The sequence below is a fragment of the Rattus rattus genome, chromosome 4, assembly GCF_011064425.1.
Source record: "Rattus rattus isolate New Zealand chromosome 4, Rrattus_CSIRO_v1, whole genome shotgun sequence".
In the NCBI taxonomy this organism is placed as follows: domain Eukaryota; kingdom Metazoa; phylum Chordata; class Mammalia; order Rodentia; family Muridae; genus Rattus; species Rattus rattus.
In genome coordinates, this window is record NC_046157.1 from 112,285,759 (window position 1) to 112,312,072 (window position 26,314).

General features: G+C 51.0%; 1 protein-coding gene across 1 annotated transcript in view; it reads left to right on the forward strand.

Annotated features, from left to right (window-relative positions):
• The window catches only part of Hs6st1 (heparan sulfate 6-O-sulfotransferase 1), a 38,937-nt gene extending 13,681 nt beyond the window's left edge, over positions 1 to 25,256 (forward strand). Inside the window, exon 2 of the mRNA XM_032900914.1 lies at positions 22,350 to 25,256. Within this exon, the coding sequence (XP_032756805.1) occupies positions 22,350 to 23,058 (709 nt within the window). The 3' untranslated portion in view covers positions 23,059 to 25,256. The remainder of the gene's footprint in view (positions 1 to 22,349) is intronic.
• The last annotated feature ends 1,058 nt before the right edge of the window (positions 25,257 to 26,314 follow it).

Sequence of the window (26,314 nt, forward strand, 5' to 3'; positions counted from 1 at the left end):
ACCGATTCCAGTGCCAAGTGTGCTTTTCCAGCCCTCTGGGAGTCCTTAGTGCAGTCAGGTGACACCTAAAGTTAGTCACTGAAGTCCACTTTGACACAGTACCCATGGCCAGATGCCAGATGCAGTGTCACGTACCCCATCAAAATGACCGGTATTTCCGGACGCCTATTTGATGTCCCTAAAGAACAGGCTGGTGACTGCATGAGGTGGTCTATGAGACTAGGAGGCAGGATGTGTTGTTTGAGTGATGTGTTACTAGTGCATATTGGAACCTCCAGTTAGCCACCAGACACCTCTGTAGTGCCCTTCTTGAACCAGGAAGGGACTTAGACCCCCTAGAGAATTATCATGTGTTCCTGAGGAGTCACAGAGGGACCAGGAGAAGAGAGTCTTGTGGGTACAGGCCTTCTCAGCTGAAGGTTCAGTGAGGAAGTAAGCACTTGGTCACACATTTTTCTAGTCTTGACTGAACAGACCTTGCCCTCTGCCTACCCACCAGCAGCACCCTCAACCCCTGGTCTTTGACCGGGTCTTGCAGCACAACAGCTGACCACTGAGTGGCAAGACCCAGGAGCAAGTGTCCTCCTTTGTCGTGCATAGAGAGGCCCTTGAGGGAAGAATGCTAGCATAGAACACAGGCCTGGCCAGAGTCCTACTATTCAGGATCTGCACCCAGCCCTACTATGCACAATGGTGCCCAGCTTCCTTTGGCAGTGTGGACTGACTTTAAAGCATAGCAGAAGGATCTTCTGTGTCTCTGTGTGTGTGTGTGTGTGTGTGTGTGTGTGTGTGTGTGTGTGTGTGTGTGTGTGTACATGTGCACACATGGGTGTCCCACCTCTGGCTCTCTTGGGGTAATTAGACCTGGGGCATGGGTACTTGCCTTTAATCTTTCAGACCCAGCCAAGAGCCACACTCTTCAGACCCAGGAGGTCCCAGAGAACACTTGGCTGCCTCATTCTGTTGCTCCTGTGAGCCACTGTAGAAACAGACCTTGCCAAGCCTTGAGGACACACCAAGTGATTCCCTGTGATCCAGACCATGGCCCTAGAGCTAGTGCTGGGAACTAGACCATGGCAGCTGAGCCACAAGTCTCACCTGCACATATGTGCCCAGCGCAAGACCTTGGGAGACTCCTGGGATAAAGCAGAGGCCAAGGGGACAGGACGCCTGCTCTCAGCGAATGCCCTCACCCAAGTACCTGGGTGTGCATGCCTACTCATACATGTGCCCACATCAGCTCATGCTTCGCAGCTGTAGCCACACAAACATTCCAGAGTGAGACGCCTGTTTCTCCTTATAAGCACGTGGCACTCAGACACTTCCCTTGCTTGGAATTCCTTCCCACCAACACCTGATAACTAAGAACTGAGCAATTTTCCACTTGGTGGCTGGGCAGTTTCTGCAGCCTGGCCCTTCAGAAGCCCTCAGGGCAACCAGGATGTGGAAGGATATGTTTCGGGGCTGACCTGTCATGCAGAGGGTGGGCTGAAGCCTCCTCAGATCAGGGTCAGGTCCCCAGGCTGTACAGAGACTGTTGCTGGTTTGTGTGTGTGTGTGTGTGTGTGTGTGTGTGTGTGTGTGTGTGTGTGTGTGTGTGTGTGTCTGAAAGTTTGCCTGGTGTGAGATGATGTGAGACAAGGACTCCCTTCCCCGTGTGCTCTCCTGGGAGAGAGGGACTCATTTAGGAGGTAACGAATCTTTTGTCTTAGGTGAAATGTGAGTGCTCACAGCCAGTGAGGAAGGACGGGGACCAGCAACTGGGACAGCATGAAGAAAACACTGAGCCTCTGTTCTAATGGCCCAGAGGACAGGCCTAAGGTCCCACCTCTGGTTCCTACTATTGGGACAATTGGAAGGCAGCTTTCAGCACAGAGACCCGGGGGTGGTGCGCATGAGGAACAGGGTGCGGCTGATGGTCACCTATGCCTTTTACCTGTGCCAGCCAGGCCCTCCTTTCCAGGTGTTGCCCTGGCACAGAGCCATTACCAATGGGACCCTGGGTGGAGAGTCACAGGGAGTCAGTTGCCCTTCTTTCTAGTCGGTGAGTGGCCTGCAGGAACAAACTAATGGGATTGTGCAGGCACGCGCATAAGTAAGCATCCTGGGTAGCCTCTGCTTGGTCCCAGGGCTCTCCAGCCTTGCAAACCTACCTGTGTCAGAGAATGGGGGGTGGAGAGCTAGCATAGACCAGGCAGGTCCCATGTGTCCCCTGATCACTGAGCCCCCCACCCTGCGCCCTGGTAGCAGACCCTGGAGAAGGGTACCTCCTTTCCTGAGCTGCCCAGGGGGCTCCTAGAGACAAATCCTGCCCAGGGTTGGCTGTGGCTACTTCTCTCTGGGGATACCTGGTTTTGAGTTGTTTGCACAATATATATGTGTCAACCACTTGGGCATTTAAGTGTCTTTGTGCATACGCACCGTCCACCTCCAGAGCACTGACAACTTCCCAAACAGAAACCTCATCTTCTTTAAACCCTAACTCTTTGGGCCTCTGCCTGGCCTCCTTCTATAAGTGGGAATATATGACATTTGTATTTTGGTGACCGACTTTGCATAATGTCTTCAGAGATTATTAACAGGCTGTGTGTGTGTGTGTGTGTGTGTGTGTGTGTGTGTGTGTGTGTGTGTGTGTATGTGTGTGTGCGTGTGCATGTTCTCACACCTTTGAGTGTGCAGGTATATGTGCATGTGTAAGCCAGAGGCTGACAACAAGATTTCTTACTGAAAGACATCAGGGGTCTTACTCAGTCACCCTCCACTTCACAGCCCAAGGCAGGGTTTCTCACTGAACCCAGAGCCTGCTGATTTGGCTAGCCCACCTTGCCGGCTTATCCCAAGGATCCCCCATGTCTGTCTCCTGAGCCCCACAATTGCAGACACACTGCCGCCTGCCTCGCTTTTCATGTGGTTGCTGGGGATCCAAACTCCAGGCTTCCTGTTTGTGAGGCAAGCACGCTATCCACCGAGCTGTCCTCCAGACCCCAGATCCCAACGTTCAAGGCTGAACAACACCCCACTGTGTGTACGTATATGCTCGCCTTGCTGGTTTGTCCATCTGTCAATAGTTATTGGGCTGCTTTTCTTTCTTGGGAACGATGCTGCTGTCCACATGGGTGTGCAAATGTCTCCTTGAGCCTCTGCCTTCCGTTCTTTGATAGTTTACATCCCAAAGGAGAATTCCAGGACCGTGTGGTAAATCTCTGTCTGTCCACGGGTCTTCGTTTTCTTCCCAACAGGAATGTGCAGGGTTCTGATTTCTCCTCTTACTCCACACCAGTTCTTTCCTGGTTGCTTTGTGTTAATGGCTTCCCTTGCCCAGGCTAGATCACAATAGCTGTTCATAGCCCAACCCCACCGTCGTTACTAATGCTTACGAGCATAGTACACTCTAGCCTCTGACTCTGGTCTCAAGCAGTCCTCTGCCTTAGCCTCCAAAGTAGCTGGGACTGTAGCTGTATACCACTAATGGTTGGTTGGTTGATTTTTGAGAGCCACCATACTGATGCATAGGAAGTGGTACCTAATTGTGGTTTTGAGTATATACCCATGCATTCGTGTGTGTGTGTGTGTGTGTGTGTGTGTGTGTGTGTGTGTGTGTGTGTGTGTGAAGGTCAATGCCAGGTGTCTCCTTCCATCACTCTCCGTGTTTCTATTTGTTTAGTTTTGCTGTTGTTTGCTTTTGTTTGCTTTTGTCTCTTTGAGACAGGGTATCGCTATGTATTCCCAGGCTAGCCTGGAACCTGCTATGAGACCAGGCTGCCCTCCAACTCACAAGGATCTTTCTGTTTCCACTCCTGAGTCCTGGCATTAAAGTGGTATGCCACTGCCCCCAGCTTCCCCCTTATATTTTTGAGACATGATTTCTTATTGATCCTGGAGCTCACCCATTGGATGGACTGTGACCAGGAAGCTCCAGAGATCCCCCTGTCTTTGCCCACGCCCAGGGCTGGGGTTCCAGGCATGTGGCACCATGCCCTACTTTTCTTTAGAGATTGGAACTGGACCTTCTTGCATGAGCTTTACCCACTGGGCCATCCCTCCAGTCTTCTCACTGGGGTCTGGGTTAACAGTCCTCTATGTGCACTGGTGGTGAGCATCCTGTATGCTTCTTAGCCATTTGTATATCTTTGGAGAAATGTCTGTTCAACTTCTTTACCATTTTTCAATGGGTTGTTGATGTTTTATTAAGTCATAAGAGTTCTTTACATATGATGGATCTTTGGATATGGATCTGTTACCAAATACAACATTTGCAAACATTTTCTCCAATTCAGCGGATTGTCTTTTCTCTCTGTTGATGACTGAATTGCAATGAAGCCCAGTCTAAGAAATCACCCGGTCCAACTCATAAACTTCCTCCAATGTTTGTTTACTTTTTAGCTCATTAATGATCCACTTGGCATTGGTCTTGATACATAAAGAAAGACAAATTCCAAGGGCTTAAGGTACAAACTAAACACTTGCCTACTATACCAGGTCCCAGTTCTAATGCCCAGCCATACAACGTGGGATGGGGTGATATTTTTTAGTTAGGGTTTCTATTGCTGTGAAGAGAGACCATGACCACAACAACTCTAATTGGGACTGGCTTATAGTTTGGGAGGGTTAGTCTATGATTATCATGGCAGGAAACATGGTGGCATGCAGACAGATGTGGTACTGGAGAAGGAGCTAAGAGTTCTATGTCTTATCCACAGGTGGCAGAAGAAGACTCCTCCACTAGGTCTAGCTTGAGTGTGTGAGACCTCAAAGCCAGCATCCATAGTGACACACTTCCTCCAACAAGGCCACACCTCCTCATAGTGTCAAGCATTCAAACACAGGAGTCTATGGAGTTATTCTTAGTAAAACCACCACAGGCAAATAGGTTTCAAATTCACTCTGTAGGATATGGTTGCCTAGGTCTCCATCCCTTTCCCTAAGAATAGTCTTAACATCTTTGTTGGGGGCAGAGTCTGTGTGTATGTGTATGTGTGTGTGTGTGTGTGTGTGTGCACATGCATACTCCTGTGTCTGTAAAATACGTGCAAATATGTATATGCAAGCACTTCTTTGAAGGCTCCTTGCTGTTCCATGTCTTCTCCGTGCAAGCGCCACAGGGTTTTATTTACCACTATTTTCTAGGTAAGTTCTGGCACCTGTGTCCTTTAACTCTTTATGACATACTTTGGTTATTTGGGATCTCTTCCATGAGACTCTAAGATGAGCTCCGTATACACAAAAAGCATCTTGCAGTTATGAGAGGTATAAGGATCTGCCGATCCGTAGACCTGGTTAGGTCTTCTAACCCATCAACCTCTTCTGTCCGTGTCAGTTTTCACGTCTGTCTGTCTTTCCTATACTACAGTTCTCAGCATACAAATCTTCCATCGCCTTGGTTAAGCTCACTCTTGATGGGGCCGTAAAAGTAGTTGTTCTGTTCATTTCCTTCCCAGGTTGTTTATTGCTAGTATATAAAACCAATTTTTAAATTTATATCCTACAACATTGCCAAGTTCATCAGCTGTAGTTTTCTCTTCCCTCACGTTGTCTGGGGTCTTCTGCGTATAAGACAGTTCCTCTGCAAACATAACTCCACTTGTCTCTTCCTGTTTGGATGGCTTTTATTTCTTTCCCTTGCCTATTTCTAGGAGTATGTTGACTAGAGTAGGCAAGTGGGTGTCTTTGTTTTATTTGTGATGCCCCGGAGCCCTTTCCTGCAAGCTTCCCCTCTCCTCTGGTTGTTAAAAATCCCATAAGCCAGCGCTCAGGTACTTAGAGAATTTAGCTTCCAGTACTGGTGGCCTGAGACCACCCTCATGTGCTTGTCTTGGTTGTCATCCCCAAAGCCTCAGAGACCTCAAGGAGCCTTGTGCAGGGTGGCCAAGGGCTGCAGAGGCTCCTGAGTCCTAGGCTGCTGACCTGGATACCACAGGGTCTCTATACCAGCCAACAGTAGCACTGCTCGCAGCAGTTCCAGGGCCATCCAGAGTCTGTACCGAGCCCTTTACACACTCAACAGCAGGCCACTGTGGGTGGGAACCTCCACCAGCCCAGAGGACCTAAGACCGCCCTGGAGGGGTGATGGCCACAGTACTCTGTCCAAACTTCTACCCAGCTTCTTGTTGTCTTGCTCTTTGTGAGAAAACTGTGTGTGTATCTGTCTATCTGTGTGTCTGTGTGTCTGTCTGTCTTGTCTGTCTGTGTCTTTGCATTAGCTAGTCAGTTCTTGTTTCCTTTAGAGCATCAAGCCAAGGCTGGTTACAATACAAAAAGGGTATATGTCAGGGAAGGGAATTTGACACCTAACTAATGCCTGCTTTCTGCTGTTCTGGTCTTTCTGCACCCAGACCCACCCTGCTTCATAGGCCCAGGATGCACGCACCCAGAGGCTGTGACCTTAGGAGACATGAACTGTCCCTTGAGGTACAGCTCTCCCAGTTGCTCTTCCCCACCCCTTTCTCTGCCTCTCTGACCACCCAGGGCTTCCCTACTCCCCCACCCAGCTGAAGACAGTCACTGCCAGTGATTCGCTCACGCTCTAGGGAGTGGCTTTGGGATTGTTAGCCAGTGGGCTTCATGCCAAGCCTCACCTCAGAGGCTTAGCTGAGGCCTCATTCTGCCCAGGCCCCATGGGGCCGGACTAGTAGGGAAAACAAAGCAGGAAAGAAAAACAGCACAGCTCACCCTGCCTGGTGTGCGCAGGGCCCTCCAGCGGGCCCTGCCTAAGAGCAGCACTCCCTTGCAAGACAGGTGTGGGGTGGAGCCCTGGCATGTGTGACCTGTGCTGGCTTCAGAACAGCATGTCCAGGTATGTGCTGTGGCATATGTGTGCAATGCTGGGGCGGGCCCCATGGAGGCTGCACAGAGGCGTGCGGCTGTAGCTGCACCAAGGACTCCAGGTGCTCTCGGGAGATCTGTAGGGTCCTTCCTTCTATAAGAGAGAGAGAAGTGGGTGTGGGGGGTGGGAGAGGGGTGCAGAGTATTTGTAAACCCATGCTCACCACCATGCAGGCAAGAGAGAGAGAAGTGACTCCAAAGGACAGAGTTGTGCGCGCGCACACACACACCATACACAAATGCGAACCATAATAGTAATATAGATTTAATTAAAAAGAAAAATGACATGAACTTTAGTGGCACCCCAATAACAGAGCCTGGACCTGCCTTCCAGAGCCCCTCAAGAGTGCTGGCAGAGCCAAGGTTGAGGCAGCCTTTCTGCAAAGACGCATGTGACCTCACTGTCACCTATGCCCAATTGAGGGGACAAAGGGGTCTCTGGGTTCCCGGGGGCACACCATTTTCACTTGAGACAGATCTGAGGACCGCAGGGACAGGCCCCCACCTTGAAGCATAAGGAGACAAAAGCCAGTGGCAGACGCAGTAGGACCATGTGGCCACAGCAGGAAACAGGAACTCCGAGCTCCAGCTCTGTGCTCTTGCTGCACCATGTGGACACTGGATGCCTCACGCTCTGCAATCCAGGGCTTGTGGCGCCTGTGCCATGAGTGGATTCTCCCCTTCTCCAGACCTCACACCTCTCTGCATGGCCCAGAGACTCGGCTCTCACAGTATAGGGTGCACACCTACCAGGAAGCATGGTAACCCTCCGTAGCTGCTGGTGGGCATGTCCCCCATCACAGGAGGAGCACTAGTGACAGGGATTGATAAAGGGCCAGGCCACATATACCAGCTGCAAGATGCCCTCGATCTCACCCTCCTGTCTCAGGCTTCTCCTGGGTGAGTCAAGCCTTGTGTCCACTGGGAACCTGTCAGCTGACACCGCACCACATGCTCCTCCCACTGCCCTTCTGAGTCACTCCTCCCATGTCAGGAGTCTGCAGTGCCTTTAGCCCTTGACATCCCTGTCTGCGGTCTAGCCTCCTCCCCTTCCTTGTCCTCTCCCCTGTACCTGACAGGATAGACAAGCTCCCTTAGCTGCCTTTGCATATTAACACAACCCTGTGCCTCCATCTGCCCATTCAACTCTGAGCTTTCCTGAGGCGCTGAGGGCCCCAGCATCTAACCAAAGGTGAACTCTCACAGCTACTCCCAGGAAGTACGGTCCCAGGCTGCTGGCACAGAAGGCCCTCTTTTCTGGGTGAGCCTTAAACCCTGGCATCTCTACCCTGGTGGGTGTGATTGTGCCCACCCCTGACAGAAGTGTCTGGAAGACAGATGGGCCAGAAGCTTAGAACATTCCTGCCATTTCAGAAACCTCACTGCTCCCAGCCAGAGCAGGTCAGAGCCATGGGGGCCCAGAGCCATCCAAGTCTGTGCCTGTCCAGGCCAGCCCGGATGATCCTGTAGATCCTCTTGGCCTGTCTTAATGCAGGAGGAGGGACTGGGGCCCTGGCTGGGCTAAGTCCCTATTGTGCTTGCTCTGCCTCCCACTTCCCTATTTTAGCTGCTCCCTGTTAACCCTTTCCTTATGGGGACTGCCCCAGCCTAGCATAAGCCCCAGCCTAGCGTAAGCCTGACTCCTCAAAATACTTTAAGGCCTTCTAGGCTACACTGTCTTCCACACCCTCCCTGGGATTTAGAAACTCCGGAGAGGACTTTGTGGTACTGACCAGGTCAGAGTTGGGTAGGGGAGGAGGACCGGGAACACCTTAGAAGCCTACTTAGTATGTCCTCGGGCAGAAGTAACCAGGGGCATGCAGCCAAGCTGCAAGGCTGGCCCTGTCCCATGTCTGTCTCCAGCCCTCCCATAGAAACAGAGGAAGGCAGCAGAGGATTGGAGAGGCCCAGCATTGCTCATATGCATGTCCTTAAACACCCTGCCATGGGCTAGTAAGAATGGCTGTCTGGGAAATGGTGCTGGCTGGGAAGCCTGATGGTTTAACCCTAGCCCCTGGAACCCACCCTCATGGTGGGAGGAGAGAGCTGACTGCCCTCTGACACACACATACATGAATAAACACGCTATAGACAGGGCATACAGCACTGCTCCTTAGAGAAATCTATCCTCCTCCAGGCAAAGTATTGGCCCCTGGAGGTCCTGAGGCCCCAAGGCCCCATGTCACAGCCAGAACCTCCCTGACTGACGCACTGCTGAGCTCACTGGTACCCAGGAGGCCAGGCCAGTAGGAGGAGGAGATAGTTAAGAAGGCCACTCGCTGCCCACCCACTGCCACCTCCAGCTTCTAGGACGGAGTCTCTGTGAATACATTCGCAACTTAGCAGCTAGAACCCGAGGCAAGGATCACTGGGAGTGAAGTTGTCCACCTGGTAGTAAGTAGGGCTGCCTCCTGCTGCCCTAGAGCATCAGATCATAGGAGAGAGCCTGGACAGTGCTGCCCCTGAGTCCTGGTCACCTCCCATCAGCTTGGAGTTAATGTGGGGAGCGAGATCATGTTTGACCCACGTTTGAGGAATTCTCACATAATGGGGATTCCTACTTTTCCTGGGGGCTTAGAGCCAAAGAGGCATTCCATTTTAGCAAATGTTCCTGAATGCCTATTAAGATCTATGGTCAGCTGAGTACAGCGCCCACCACAGGGGAGTTTTCTCACTGCGGATCATCTCGCGCGCCTGGTGTGTGTGATACTTACTCTTGATTGTCAAGTTGTTTGATGTAGACTCTCTGTGGAAACGTTGTGTGCGTCTGTCGGGGAGTATCTAAATTAGGTGTGTTGAGGTGGGAAAGACAATGCTCCTTGTGGCACCATCCCATAGACCTAGGTCCTAGAATGACAGACAGGACAAAGGGAGCTGAGCAGTATCTATCTCTGCCCCCTGACTGTGGGTGAGATGTGAGCCGTTGCTTCACACTCTTGCTGCCCTGCCTTCGGCACCGTGATGGGCTGCGCCTTTAGACTGTGAGCCGGAATAAACCCTTTTTCCTTAAGTTGCTTTTGTTGGGTATTTATCACAGCCACAAAACAGTAAGCAATGTGCCTGTCAGAACCTAACCCCGGCCACATTACAGTGTCAACACGTCCTCTTGGAGATGAGTGGATCAATTTTGTTCCAGATGCTTGACATCTGGACTTACATGAAACTGACCGTGGTGTCCTCTCTTGGTTTGTCTGAGGTTTTTTGTTTTGTTTAAAGATTTATTTATTTATTATAAATTCAGACACACCAGAAGAGGGCATCAGATCTCATTACAGATGGTTGTGAGCCACCATGTGGTTGCTGGGATTTGAACTCAGAACCTCTAGAAGAGCAGTCAGTGCTCTTAACCACTGAGCCATCTCCCCAGCCCCTGAGTTTTAACATTACATTTCCATTGGCTTTGGAATATGCCCCAAAGAGCATTGGCATCTCCTTTCCTGTCCAGGAGACGGCACCTAAACATTGGGTAATCTATTCTTTTAAATGTCAGCAGAAATAAGTTAGCATTTTTGTAGGAATTTTCCCCCACATTTTTTTTTTTTAATTTGGAAAAAGTACCAAATCAGAAGAAGATGGTTTAATGAGTAACGTGCTTATCACAGCCTGAGGGCCTGTGTGAGTGGGTTCTGGTCCTCAGCATCCAAGTAAGAAGCTAGGCATGGTAGCATAGGCTAGCATGGAGAGCACGGAGGCCAGAGGATTCCTGGGGCTTATGGGCCAGCTAGTCTAGCCGCACTGGTGAGCTCCAGGTTCAGAGAAAGACCCTGCCTCAAAACATAAAGTAGAGAGTTTCGACCCGGTGTCGGTTGACCTATGCTTTCCACACACACGGGCACGCATGTGCACACACGTGCATCAGGTCTTCACACAGCTGAAATAATATGAGCTGAACCATCGGTGTTTTGTTGTATTTGTGCTCGTGTATGAGAACTCACTCCATTTCCAGACATACACATGAACTTGTAGATGGATGTGAACTTATAGGTGTGTGCATATCTGTGTATATGTATGTGTGCTTGCTTTAGGTAAAAGTAAGCCACAGCTGTTCCTTGGTATATACACTAAGACGTTTAGGAAATTTTATTCTGAAGTAGATTCTTCTCTCTATAGCCCAGGCTGGCCTCAGACTAGAGATTCTCCTGCTTCAACCTCCCACGCCCCCAGTTCCACAGACTGGCTTTTGCGATGTGGGTTCTGGGGAACTGAACTCACATTTTCTTGCTTGCAAGACAGGCACCTTGCCAACTGAGCCATCTGCACAGCCCAGTTCTGATTTTATTTTTGAGATTACAGGTCCATTGGTGATCTTACATCTGGACATTTTCTGCAAAAGCGTTGACCAATGTTTTCTCTTTCTCTTGCATGTTCTGGTTCGCCCGCCTCGTGTGGTGATTGGTGAGAACAGGTAAGTGTATTTCAGCTGCTTCTCCTTCCTCCCATGCTGACTGGGCTGAACTTAGTCCGACTTCCCCACCTGCCGGGTGCCATGTTATGGACCTCAGGAGAGGTCATATCTGTATTTCACAAGGAAGAAACATGTCAGGGGTGTTCTGTAGGGACCCTGTTCCAGCCACACAGCTCATCCGTGGCAGAGCCCTTGGCAGTGGAAGACCTTTGTCCTGATGCTGACTATGGCACACCTAGTTTCCACCAGGCCACACATGTAGCCTGTGAAGTCAGATACCCCCAGGAACCTCGGTTTACCAATCCACAGGGGCTTCTAATAGTGACCAGGAAAAGGGCCACTCCCTACTCCCTTGGAGGTACCAAGGAGAGCGGTCACTGGGAAGCCAAAGTGTCAGGTGAGGTGAAGAAGGATCCCTGACACTAGAAAGCCCAGTAGTCCCTACACCCTGGGGTCATTACAAGAGGCAGCTTTCCTATTGTATCAACCAAAGGTTGCCAACACCTTCCCTGTGGATGAAGCTGGATCAGCAGGATCACAGACTGATAGAAATTGGGGATATTACAACTGATTTGGTCACAGAATAGTTCTTTCTAGAATGGCTGTCGAGACTGAGGGAAAGTAGTCTACTATGAGGTGGGTGGGGGTGTGGTGTGTAGATGTCAGCCTCCTTTTGAGGAGAGACTGCTTGTGGTGGCTACCTGTAAGAGAACTACGGATAGACTGTTACTTAGGATTGTAGGAAAGAGCCTGCCACCATGGGTATTTTTTTGTTGTTTTGTTTTGCTTTTTTTTTTTTAGTTTGACATGTTGGGCCTGGAGGGTGTTCCAGAACACCCTACTTAGTCTTTAGACCCTTTCTGGACTTCCTAACCCCCAAAAAGGTTACAGAGATACAGAAAGATACAAAGTAGCCTACTGTCTTTGGACATAGTATCTATTTTGCACTCATTGTAGGTATGTATCTTTGGTGGAGGTGGTGGTGGTGGTGTGTGTGTGTGTGTGTGTGTGTGTGTGTGTGTGTCTGTGTGTGTGTGTGTCTGTGTGTGTGTGTCTGTGTCTGTGTCTGTGTGTGTCTGTGTCTGTGTGTCTGTGTCTGTCTGTGTGTCTGTGTCTGTCTGTGTGTGTGTCTGTGTCTGTGTGTCTGTGTCTGTGTGTCTGTGTCAGTGTCTGTGTGTCTGTGTGTGTCAGAGGACAACTCTCTCTGGAGTCACCTTAGATTGTATACTTTTTTTTGTTTGTTTCTTTGGTTATTAAAAAAAAAAAAATGGAAAAATACAAAGAAAGCAAAGGAAAATCTACCCAGGACACTGGACAGAGGCCCCAGCCTATGCCTCCCAATGGCCATGTAATCTCTGGGAACAGCATGTCATTGCCTCTGGCTTGTAAGCCCTGTCCAATCCTGGCAGGCATGTTCCTGTCAGGCACACTGCATGTTGCTTTGTGTGGTTATGGCTGTGTGTAGTTAGCAACATGCCTGACACAGATAACCAGAGCTAGGCGCTGCCTCGTTAGTGGCTGGAGCAGATGAGGACTGGGTGCCTTGGCCCAGCCAAGTCCATGTACTGCACACACTGGCAGAGCCCAGCACGCCTCCCCTCAGAGGCCTCTGTTTCCCCTCTTTGGCCTGGCATTCATGGGGGAGGAGGGTAGATGAAGATGTGAGAAAGAACAGTATGACTTCTAAGCACCCACCCCCACAGAGACAAGGAGGTCAAAAGAGCTAGTTGCCCTTCCTCCCCCGTCCCCAGCTCTCAGCTCCAACAAGAGGAAACAGAGTTCTGTCACCTTCTCTTGACCTCAGTATATGAATGTGTGCATGAATGCACGCAGAAGCCACATCTTGCCTGCCTGGCATCAGGAGCCAGAAAATACCAGGCAGGTGGGCGTGAAATATGAATGAGTTACGGCAGGCCTCTCCTACTCTCCTCTTCCCTGGCACGAGGCCCCAGGCAGCCTCTCTCCTCACTAGAGAATCCCACTCACTGGAGCCCTGCCTAGATGCTTCAGACAGATGCCAGGACAAGGCCACGCCTATATGTTGGAGGATGCAAGCAGAACACTGTTTAGGGTGTCTTTCTGCAGTGAGACTGACAGGGCACAGAGCCCCTAAACCCAGCCTCTCATCCCCTCTTCCCTCAAGAGAGCTGGAAGCTCTCACAGATCTGACTTTATGGTCTGACCTGCTTGAAGGCATTGATAGGACCTCCTCCAACAGCCTCTCCCTGGACGGGGATTTCCCAGAATCTCCCTTGAGCTACTACCGGCCATACTGATACCAGCCAGGTTAAAACTATTCATGGGCCTGGTAGACCAGCACCAGCCCAGTCCTCTCCGCCCCAGTAGGGGCTTGGGATGGGTATCTCATAGTGAACAGTTGGGGTTGTCCCAGCGGGTAACCAGGAAGTATGTCATGGGGAAGTGACATCGCCTGTGCCTTGGCAAGCCTGGTCAGCACACAAGCTGGGCCCGGGGCAGCCCTGAGCTCTCCTGGGCTTTGACTGAGCCTCATGGGATCTGCAGGGCTCTAGGAACTTAGAAATAGCTTGCACTTCCCCAAGGGTGGGACCGTGACACCCTGCCTTGTCCTAGGGACTTTGGGGACCTTCATGCTACCACCCAGATGCCCACACAATAGCTCAGTTTCTCTGTGGGTGCAGCTCTTTGGCACTAAGGCCTCTTGGTGGAGCAGCCAGTTCATTTATAAAGTGAGCAAAGATTTTCACACTCCCACTAAGCCACTAGGTGCAGCCGCAAGGCGGGGGGGGGGTGCATCAGGGTTTCCTACAGCTCACCCAGTCATGACGCACTTTCACACTTTGGTTGTTTTAAATACTTTAGTGTTTTGAAACAAGAATGAGAAATTTCATTTTGTTCACGACAGGGCCCTAGCCTGCCCTGTCTTCCTTGTTCCTGTCAGGGCCCTCCTTGTATCGTGGAAATACTGCATGAATCCTATGATTTAGGAAAGGGATCCACAAACCAGTACTGAAAGGGCAGTGCTTCTTAAGGCTGAGTGAGGCCTCCTGCCCCAGGACTCAGCCATGGCTGGTCCTTCTAGGCTAGCTGGCCAATGAGATTCTCCAAGGGCTCACCTGTCTCCACCTCCTATCTCACTGGGATAGGATTATGTGTTCCCTTATCCCCCAGCTCCCATCCCAGTACTGTTCTATTAACATACTATTAAAATAGATACCACTCCAACAAATCTTCATAGGCCTGGAAGTAGATATTTTCTGTCAGCCTGGTTAACAGATGCAAACCAGGGGGCGTAATGAGCATCCTGTCCATCCATCGTTGGGGTCACGAGTAAGGTCCTTCCTGTCAGGTGCAACCTCTTGCTCTGCTGTCTGCCCATTTCCCAGTCAGAACTGTAGGGGTCTGGGGTCTGGGACAGTGGATGTAAGGAGTCTTGAACACTAGGGCAAGAATGAGTACCAGCCCCCCACTCACCCTACAGAGAAAGGCCAGCCGGCACCCGTCGTCGGCACCCGTCAGGCCGGGTGGCTGCCTTGGACAGGACTTGATAGCTACTTTCCTCATTGCTGCAACAAAATACCTGACTAAAGAAACTTCAGGAAGGCAGGTGCTTTGGTTCACAGTTGAATCAAGCGGATGAGGACACGGCGGGGGGAGCGGGAGGCAGCTGGTCCCACTGTGACTACAGAGAGATGGGTGTTGGTGCTCATCTCAGATGAGCTCCCTGAGCTACTTCTGCCTGCATTCGGGGAGGAGTCTCCTCACCTCAGCTAACCCAGCCTGGACAAAGGCCTCGAAGGCACGGCCGGAGGTTTATCTCCCTTTCGATTCTGCATCCCATCGAGTTGACGTGAACAAACATACCTGTTGTGGTTAGAGGTGAGGCGGATGACTGGGATGGGCTCTGCTGTCCTGCAGGCCTGAGGTGTTCAGTCACACAGTCAGTCCCTCAGCCTGGTGGCCACTGTCCACAGGTCTACTGGCGCTCCTCCATACCCTACCCACGCCTGAATGGACTCTGCCTGGGCATTCTTCTGGTAACTTCTAATAGCCAGGGCCTGGCCCCTGATCAGAAGGGAGACCAGCACAGGAAGGCAGGAACTAGGTACTAGGTACTGGGTACTAGTAGTAGGGTAAGATCACCCTCCACCTACCCTGTTACCCAGTGACCTCCCTGGTAAGCAGCTTGTCTGTGATTCCAAAGCTGAGCGAAGGCCCTAGGAGGACTCAGGACAGAGGTGCCTACCCCTGGGGAAGGCAGGCCCTATGTCCTTGGTCTGTGCCAGTCAAGGCTTGTTGGGCCCCACTGGGTCTGCCCACCACACCATGGTCAAGGGCAATGGGAATGGGTCTTCACCAAATACACTGGCCAACGGAGAGAGCTGCAGGTAACTTGGGTCACACATCACCCTAGCTCCAGAAACAGGATCAGCCCCACCCCAGAACCTGTAACTTGAAGCAAAACTTCAAATATCCCACCTTCCTGCAGATAAGGGAGGCGCCATGTATTAACTTAAGAGACAGAGAGTGGGCTGGAGAGACGGCTCAGTGGTTAAGAGCACTGACTGCTCTTCCAGAGGTCCTGAGTTCAATTCCCAGCAACCACATGGTGGCTCACAACCATCTGTAATGGGTTTGATCCAATGCCCTCTTCTGGTGTGTCTGAGGACAGCTACAATGTAATATGTATATAATATATATAATAATATATATAATAAATATATATATATAATATATATAAAATAAATCCTTTTAGAAAAGGAGACAGAGCTGGAGATGGCTCAGTGTCACACAAACAGGAGGTCTGGATCTGAATCCCGAGAACCAATGCAAGAACCAGATGTGTAGTGTGAGTATCCAGGATCCTGGCAAATTGCAGACAGAAATGTGTGATTTCTACAGAGAAATGGAGTCAGGAGAGTCTCTGGAATCCAGCAGTCTAGCAAGCTTAACACATGTATCAGAGAATGATAAGAAAGTCCGTCTCTGGAGAGATGGCTCAGTGGTTAAGAGCACTGACTGCTCTTCCAGAGGTCCTGAGTTCAAATCCCAGCAACCACATGGTGGCTCACGACCATCTGTAATGGGATCTGATGCCCCCTTCTGGTGTGTCTGAAGACAGCTACAGTGAACTCATATAAATAAAAATTAATTTTTAAAAAATGTTTTAAAAAGAAAAAAAAACTTTGTCTCAAACTTTTGCAAGAACCTACACCTGAGATTGTCCTCTGACCCCCCATATATGTGCTGTGGCGCATATGTGTTTGTGGGTACACTTGTGTATACACACACAAAAGACAGAAGCATAGAAAGCTAGTTCCCTAGAAGGGAACTGCGCTGGCCCTGGGCCTCAGCAATCTGCCCAACCCATGTAGGACATTTGGACACACTACCTACCCCCATGCTGCTTATAGCCATGAGGTACCTACCACCTCACACCTGTGTGTGAAAACAGCGTGGAGCGAGTTCAAACGAGCTTGCTCTACTTTCAGAGCCCATGTCCTTAGCAGAGCGGCCCCGGGTCCTGAGTCTAATGAGTGGGTTAACTGGAGCAAACAGTGGGTACCCTCTCGGTTCATGGTTTGAGAGATGCTTGTGCCTCTGGAAGTGGGTTTGATGATGCAAATGTTCAGAGGTCCAGAGCAGGGCAGGAGCCCCCTTGACAAGAGCACCAATGGCCAAAGAAGGAGTTGGCAGAATGGAAGATCAAGCTACATCATCCACGTCCTGGCTACTGCCCAGAAAAGTCACAGCCTCTCTGAGGTGTAGACATTGGCATGTCCTGGGCTTTTAATGAAGGGGAGACCTCGGTGCACAGGCTGGGTGAGCACCTCTTCCGTACAAGGCAAATGGTAATGAGCCAAGTGTGGCTGGGGACAGATGGATGGGGAGGACTCCAGGGGAGGCCCTGGAGATGGGGATAAAGTATGAAGGCCAAAGACTATGGGTACAGGCCCCAAAGCATGCCTGAGTCCTCCAGTCACCCAGCTGCAGGCTTAGCCATAGAAGTCTGCAGGAAGACCCAGGCCAGGTAACCTGCTTCTTGGCAGGAAGGCCAAGGCCAAGCAGGAAGGACAGCTGTGGGCCAGGCTGAGAGAGACCAGTCTGTAATGGGATACGATGCCCTCTTCTGGTGTGTCTGAAGACAGCTACAATGTACTCACATACATAAAATAAGTAGTAATTTTTTTATTATTAAAAAAAAGAAGTTGTCCAGACACAAGGTAAATGGACACATTTACCTGGCCTTCTGGCTCACCAGATTGATAAATGTGACTGTTGTTGATACCCTGAACCCAGGAGCCTACCCTCACATTGTACAAGGTCCTCAGTGTGGAGGCCTGAGCAGATGGATTAGGTCAGAGACAAAGACAGGGTGGAAGCTTATGTCCCTCCCTTTGAAAAGGAGCCAGACACAGGCTGGCCCCGGTAAGAGCCGTGGAGACCCCAGAGACCCACGATCTACTTCCTGCCTTTACTTGGCCAGAAAATGGAGCTTCTGCTTAGGGTCCAAGTTGACTGCAGATACTCAGTCAGCAGTCACACCCATACTCCAGCCAGTCAGAGAAGAGGACAGAGTGTCTCCGGGGACATCACGATGACCAGGCTTAGTCATTCAACCATACTTAGCTGCAAATCACCTTCCGGGCTTCTTTCCCCTCGGATGCTATCATCTTGAGGGTACGTACATACAAGCATGGCTTCTCTGTCACCATTGCCTTTTGTGCTGTCCATAAGAAGTCAGCTTAGGCTGAAGTTCTTTAAGGGTCCAAGTAATTGATGCTGGGCTGGCCACTCACAACCCTGGATATTCACTTCCTGTCTTCAGCTAGCTGCATCAGCAGATGGCAGAGGGCCGTCTAGGGCTCAACTATACTCACTCCAACCCAAGAAAGGACTCCGTCCTGCTATCCACAAGGGCTGTTTGCTGTGGGCACTGCCCGCTCTGGGCGTCTGAGTGCTGAAGGAGCTCCTGGGAGGGCTGTGAGCAGGGTCTGCCTGCTCCTCTGTCTGCACAGCACCTGACCCCTGATGTCACGAGGCCTGGACCTGAACCTGGGTATTTTTGGAAACAGACTCGGCGACTCAACAGAAATAGCCACTGCTTTCCTTTGAGTATTAGCAGAGGGGGACCAGCATTTTCTCTCCAGCATTTAGAGGGGGAGAACACACACGCCACTTCCAGCTACTAACAGCTGCTCAAACTTGATGGGCTGGGAAGCCCACAGGCACCCAGGAAGGGCTGCTTGTCCCCGCATACACTGTCAGGAGGCAGGGTGAGAGGCAGGCCCCTGGGGACCCGCTCACTCCACTAGACGGGTGCCATGTCGCTTGCTTAAGAACTGCATTGTACCAGGCAGGCCTGGTGGCACATACCTAGAATCCTAATACTCAAGACGCTGAGGCAGGAGGACTGCCGAGACTCAAGGGACTAAGTTACATCATCTCCTGGTTGTGGGCAGCGTCCACTCCCCTGATCTGGGTGCCACGGCTGAGCTGCCTTTGTCTTAGGGTCTGAGTTCTAGGACCCGTGGCTGAAGTCTTGACCATTGCACCTCTGGTTGGTCTTACAGGGAGGCTTAGCAACAAATGTCTTTACCCACTAAGCCATCTTGCCAGCCCCCTCCTGTGATTTTAACTTACTTAAGAGGCTGCAAAAGATGGTGTGTCTTCCTTGCCCTGATGGTACATGATTGGGAGACCCACCAAACCAATGTGTACACACACACACACACACACACAGTTAAAATGACTGAATACGTCAGAGATGCCAGAGCTGATAGGAATCTGCCATCTGCAGGACCAGAATTATCCATTCCTAGAGGTCCTCTGAGGTCTGCTTTGCCTGTGAGTTTTATCCTTGAGGCCATTCCTGACCCAGCCTCTTCTTTCTCACTTCCTCCTTGACCCTTCTCCACCCACTCCACAGTGTGTGCAGGTCTTTGGTTGTTCTCCTGTGTGGGTACACGTGGAGGCCAGAGTTGGACACCAAAATGTCTTCCTCTGTCGTGGTCCAGCTCCTGTGTTGAGATAGGGCCTCTGGCTGAACCAGCTAAACTGGCCGTCTCACAGCCCCGGGATCTACCCATCTCCCTCCCGTTCCCCTGTAATGCGGGATTATAGGTGTGCAACTGTGCTCATCCTTTCTGCAGGTGCAAGCAGTTCGCTCTCTGACCCGCCTGCCAAGCCCTCCTGGGCTTTCTGCAAACTAGGAAGACACTGGGATCTGGCCTTGCCTTGGCCTCTGACTTCTACCATTGTCCCTTCTGACGTCAAAACTGTAGACTCTCAGTCTGCTAAGAAGACTCTCAGCCCTATCCTATTTGGGAGTGCTGCCCACAGCCCCAGGGACCCTAGTCAGGGCTGGCGCCTCCATATCCTTGTTCCCACCTAGTTAGAAGCCAGTGTTCCTCCTGAGTCCTCCACAACCCCTCTGTGGACAGGTATTAACATGGCTGCTGCCAGAAAGGCCGGGTACTGCCATTTAATGTCCATCACTCTTTCTGTAGAGGTTTGGGGAAAGCCTTCACACAGCAGATCTGACCCCAGAGTCTATTAAGGGAGCTCAACCTTCCTCAGCGAGAAGTTCTGTCCTTGGAGATAAAGGACAGAAACCCTAATTAGCACGAAGTAGCCTCTAGCTGCTGCAGCAAGAGACCCAGCCTCGATCAGAAGTATTTCATAGCGTAAACAGATCCATTGTCATACTCTTATGCAGATGACCATTCCAGAGTGATCCCTCATGATTTTCCCAGAGGTGATTTCCTTTCCTCCAGAGCTAAGTGAATTTACAGAAGCTGAGACTTGCAGGTTTCTAGTTCAAAGAACTTGCTGTCTCCGTGGGTATGGGTGGTGGTCACTGCTCATTGGGAAAGAGCAGGCATATACCTCTCCCAGAAGAGAGGAATGGAGTGAGCAGGCTCACGGAGTAGGAGTCAGCAGGCTGGGCTAGCTCTGTTGTCTCGGATCAGAGGCAGAGGCCCCTGATTCTGTGTTTTTATTGCTGTGCCCCTAATATTTCCTGAGTCAGTTCGTTAATCATGCATATTTTTTAAAGATTTATTTATTATATATAAGTACACTGTAGCATCTGGTGTAGGCATACCAGAAGAGGGCATCAGATCTCATTACGGATGGTTGTGAGCCACCATGTGGTTGCTAGGATTTGAACTCAGGACCTCTGGAAGAGCAGTCAATGCTCCTAACCACTGAGCCATCTCTCTAGCCCCTGTCTCCTTTTGTCAGCAAGACTGTATTTATGTGTGGGTGCCCAGTGATGCCAGAAGAGGGTGTCAGGGCACCTGCAGCTAGAGTTAGATGATTGGGAGCTGGGCCATGGGCGTTGAGAACTGATTGAGTCCTCTACAAGAACAGCAAGTATCCCTAACCACTGAGCCGTCTCTCTAGCCCCTCGGTTTTCTTTTTCCTGAAGTGTTTGGGGCACGTAAGAACTTGTATCGTGTCTATGAGAAATAACTAACTCAGAGCGCTGAAGGCCTATATACCCTTGCTGCCCTAGGCCCATCCCAGAGGATGGTGTCCCGAGGCCTCCACCCTCACAGCACACCAGCTCTAGCCTCTGCCTTGAATTTCCATCTCATTACAATGAAATTATAAATGACTTCAGATTTATTTTTTATTGTTTGTGTGTGTGTGTGTGTGTGTGTGTGTGTGTGTGAATAACTGAGAAAGACAGAAAAATACCTCAGATCTCCTGGAATTGGAGTTACTGGTGGTCATGAGCCACCTAAGTACTGGTTACTGACCTTTGACCTCTGGAAGGACAGCAAACGTTTTTAACAGATCATCTCTCTAATGCCAATTTTTACTTCTGAAAACTTGATAAACATATTATTATTATCATTATTATTATTACTGCTGCTGCTGCTGCTACATGTGTGGGGAAACCTGGCCTCTGAGACCAGTCTGTGCAATCCGCCAGGTGACCAGGCAGACAGAAGGCACAGTGCTTTACAGGACCTTAGACGGTATGGTGGGACAGTCAGGGTGCCCTGAGCCATGAGATGGTGCCTGCCCGATTCTTGGGGTGAGGGAACTGCTGGCTCTCAGTCACACAGAGCTCACCCCAGGAGGAAGGCAGCCCTGTTGAGACATCTGACCCTAGAGTTACCATCTGTTCAGTGCTGATGGACTTCTAACACCAAGGACACAAAATGCTTCCGAAGGTCAGAGGCCACCACACAACATGTCGGCAAGGTATATAGGTCCCAGGCGTAAGGCCAGATGGGCCCCATTCTGAGGGGGTACAGCCACCATCTGACCCACTGAGAAACTGCCAATCCCTTCCTTGAACATCCTGGGAACCTTCTAGGACATGGCCTAAGTTCGCCAGCCCATAGGAACTCCAAGGACCGGACCTGACCGGACATTGGAGGGCCACGACTGCCCTGGGGGGGATACGGGGGTGGGGTGCAGTCTATGTAAAGGGCCAGATAGCTTTTGTCAGAACTATCACTCCTGTGGCTTTCAAGTTGTCAAGTTGTATGGTGGCAGCTGCTGGGGCCTCCTCACCCTCCCTCTCCCACCAAGATGTATCAGCAGATACCTGCTGGTGGGCCCCACACAGGAGAAGGGGATGGGGAAGTCAGAAATTCAACAAGACCTTAGCCAGGAAAACCAGGGGGTGTGCTCCTTCTCACTGTCTGGGAAGGGAGGGGCCGCCATATTTTACCCATCTGCCTACATTGCCCTGAGGTTCCCAAACCTGCCATCAGAATGCTCAGGGGAGACACCCCATTGTCCTGGGTCTGTGCTGCATAGAGGAAAAATTGAGGTCATCCCTCCTTCATCTACATATCTGCAGTAGCTCAGGCCATTCGGCAGGATATAGTCAGGTTGTCCCTGCTTGAGTTGGAGACTGGGGCAAGAGGGAAGAGAAGCCAGGCACTACAAGACACCATTCTGTGGTCCCACTTATAAGGCATGCCCTGGATAGTTCCATCCCTCAGACCCCAGGTTTTCTCCTCAGAAACTAATGGCTGAGCTGAAAGCTTATGATGTAGCTGGAATCAACTGGATGTCATGTGCCTAAGGGTCCATGGTAAAGAGCCATCGTTGCCACAGTGGGCACAGCTCTGTCCCCTTTCCAGCAATACTGATCTCTTCCCCATTCTGATTGTAGAAAGTTCTACTACATCACCCTGCTGCGAGACCCCGTATCCCGCTACCTGAGTGAATGGCGACATGTACAGCGTGGGGCCACGTGGAAGACCTCCTTGCACATGTGTGACGGGCGCACACCGACCCCAGAGGAGCTGCCACCCTGCTACGAGGGCACAGACTGGTCGGGCTGCACGTTGCAGGAGTTCATGGATTGCCCCTACAACCTGGCCAACAACCGGCAGGTGCGCATGCTGGCTGACCTCAGCCTGGTGGGCTGCTACAACCTGTCTTTCATTCCCGAGAGCAAGCGGGCCCAGCTGCTGCTGGAGAGCGCCAAGAAGAACCTGCGCGGCATGGCCTTCTTCGGCCTCACGGAGTTCCAGCGCAAGACGCAGTACCTATTTGAGCGGACGTTCAACCTCAAGTTCATCCGGCCCTTCATGCAGTACAACAGCACGCGGGCGGGCGGTGTGGAGGTGGATGAGGACACTATCCGGCACATCGAGGAGCTCAACGACCTGGACATGCAGCTTTATGACTATGCCAAGGACCTCTTCCAGCAGCGTTACCAGTACAAGAGACAGCTGGAGCGCAGGGAGCAGCGCCTGCGCAATCGCGAAGAGCGCCTCCTGCATCGCTCCAAGGAAGCGCTGCCACGGGAGGACACGGAAGAGCCAGGCCGCGTACCCACCGAGGACTACATGAGCCATATCATTGAGAAGTGGTAGTAGTGTCAGGGGCAGAGAGTGATGGGCAAGAATTAACAGGGAAAGAAGTGGGGCCAACAGTTGTTGCTGTTTGGTGCCGCGGGAACCGTGCTAGTAGGCTGCCCTAGACCTTGATGGAGCAGGGTAGGACCTCTGGGGCAGATGGCCTCCCTGCTGTCCTGGCCCCTGTGTTACAGTTAAAACTGACAAAGATTTGAAAAAGACTGGCGAGGGGACGTGTCTGCCCAGCTGAGACTCCCACACCTACTATGCACGCACCGGCCCCCAATGACCAGCCCGCTAGGAACATGTTACTAGCTCCTAATAGCTTGGTTGAAGCTCCTTGGTCTTTGGGGACCCTAATACCCCCAGAACCTTGGGGAGCCTTTTCTTTTGAGAATACAAGCATATCTCTGAGGCGTCCTCAGACCTGGAGTGCTCCCCAACCCCCACCTATCAAAGCTGCTTTCAAGGTCAGGGTCAGCCCCAGCTATGGCCGAGATGACTCAAGTCTGGCACCTGGCTACTGCACTCCCTGGGCCATGATCAGAATCCACCGCATATCCTGGCTTTGGGGGAACCAGGTTCAAGCAGGGAAGGGATGGACACCAAGAATGCCCCCCACCAATCCCTATGCTTTCTGATGCACTGCCCCTCCCCCATCACTGAAACATTTATACAAGGGCTTGTGTGCCAATGTTCCTACCATACCAGCAACTCTTTCAATCCCATGCATAAAAGCATCCTTTGGCTGGGATACAGGGCCACATCAACCTGAGTTTGTACTGGATGGCCGGGATGGGGACTTTCCTATTCTCAGCTAAGATTGGAAGAAACCATTCTGGATGTCCTTTCTGGGGCTTGTTTGCATAACCCTCCCCATCCTGGCTCTCCCTACACCTTCCTACCCTTCACCAAGTCTGACCCGGCTATTTCCAGCAGCCCCGTGAACCAGCCAGGGACCGTATTAGAAGCCATGTTGCATATTAAGTTCTTTTTTTTTTTTGGCCTAGTGCCCTATCCCTTACGTTCTTTAAGAGGCCCTGGCAAGCCCTTAGTGGAGGTGCCATGACTTTTTTGGAGTCCATATGCATGCAGCCAATGGTTGTGAGCTGACCCTGAGATAGGACAGGGCCCACTCCCTGCCTCTGCCTCACTCTGCACTCAGGCTAAGAAGGGGAGGGTCACCACAGACAGGAGTCGGGGCCATTATGTAGCACAGCAATATTCTAGATGTTGGCAGGTGTCACTGCTGCCCCAGAGCAATGGCTTAATCTTCACATGGGTGTGGTATAGGATCAGGCACTGGGCACTTGACCTTGGGGTCCGGGGGCAAGATGAGTTCTGATTGTGCACTGTCTGGCCCAATCTAGGGCCACCTTTATGGTGGTTGATCACTCTGAAGATGTGGGTGGCAAGATGAGTTAGAAGGTCAAGGTCACTGAGAAGAATTGGCTTAGATGGCCAAGTTTAGAGTGAATATATTATCTTTGGGGAGCCTGGGGCATTTTGGGGAACCCATGGATCTCTTACAGGTCATTCTGGTTGCTGCCACTTCTGTCAGGAAGCACCCCAGCTCCACGTTACCCCTCCCCCCTTCACAACCTTCTGTGTACCCGACCTAAACATAGGCTCTGTCCTATACATACTGGAATAGGTTTTAATGTAGCCCCGTCATCCTGACTCACACGGAAGCACGGGTCTCTCCTCACTCTTTGCTGCATTTGAAAAAATATTCCCTCCCATCTCAGGCCAGCGCCAGGTTGAAGCGCCCTCAGTCCCTCAACTGTCCACCCCTGCCTGAGGCTCAGGCTACCAGCTTTGGGACACAGCTTCCTGGTACTCGCGGCATCTCAGAACAGGGTGCTCCTCCAGCTCCGAGGACTCTGCCTACAGGGCCGTTCCCCGGCAAGCCGAGAACTCAGTCCCCAGGCACCCTGCAACCCTGCAGACACCCCCTCCTAGAGTGGGAAGCAGGGAACCTGCCCAGCTGACGCGTCTGAACTGGAACTGTCTCACTTGAACCCGGGAGCTTTAAAACTTTATTTATTTATAGCTTCTTATTAAAAAATTTAAAAAAAAAAAGCGCTGAGAAGGAATCGTTTTGGTTATTCATACGGAATTGATCATGGAAAAGCAAAACTGGTTGGTTGTCTTCTAATTGTCTTTGCCTAGATGGAGTCTGAACATTAGCGGATGAATAAACCCTGAAAAGGTCATCTTGTGCTGTAGTCTGTGGTGATGTAGTCATGGTTAGGCAGGGGTGACGGCAAGACCGCTCGGGCGCAGGCGGCCCACCAAACAGTGAGGTGCTGGCTAAGTAAAAGCTCATAAACCACAAAAGGTAGAGAGACGTTCATCATTTATTATAAGACGTGCCCAGGTGACACCGGACGAAAGGGGACTGTCACCGACAGCAGTGACCCTGCCGTCCGTCACCAAGACCCCCTCTGCTCAGCCTTTGACTTTCAGATGGCAAACAGAAAGGGGTCTCTGGGCATGCCTCTCGCTGGCAGAGCGTCTAGCATACAGGAAGCCGAGCTTTGACTCCCCGCACTGGGGAGCTGGAGGCAGGAGGATCAGTTCAAGGTCATCATCCTTGACCAACAGGAAGTCTTGGTGACAGGAAGTCTGAAGTCCGGTGTGTAGAGCCCTGTCTCAATAAAACTAGGCTTATCCTTCGATATAGGAAATTCTGAGTTAGAAAATATTGACTCATACACGAGCGAGAGAGTTGTTCTTAGAGACCATCAGCTCCATGTTAGCTCCTTATCTGTTGCTAGCAACACAGCCCACAACTCAGTTACAAAGAATAAAGGTTTGCCAGGCATGGTGATGTGTCAGGAATCCTGGCAGAAAGAAAAAGGGTTCGTTTTGCTCCCAAATAGAGGAGCAATTCCTGGTAGCCTTCTTGCTGGCAGAGCACTTTCTACCTGAAGACAGGTCGCAGAAAATGACCAGAGTGGCGACTGAGCCAAGCATGAAGTGGTCGTTTCTTTTGTTTGTTTGGTTGGTTGTTTTTAATTATTTCTTTTATGTATGTGAATATACTGTTGCCGTCTTCGGACACACCAGAAGAGGGCATTGGATTCCATTACAGATGGTTGCGAGCCATCATGGGGTTGCTGGGAATTGAACTCAGGACCTCAGGAAGAACAATCAGTGCTCTTAACCACTGAGCTATCTCTCTGGTGCAGAAATGGTTGTTTCTTACCTGCAACCCCAGCTCTCAGGAGGAATAGGCAAGAAGATCATAAATTCTAAGCTAAACCGAGCT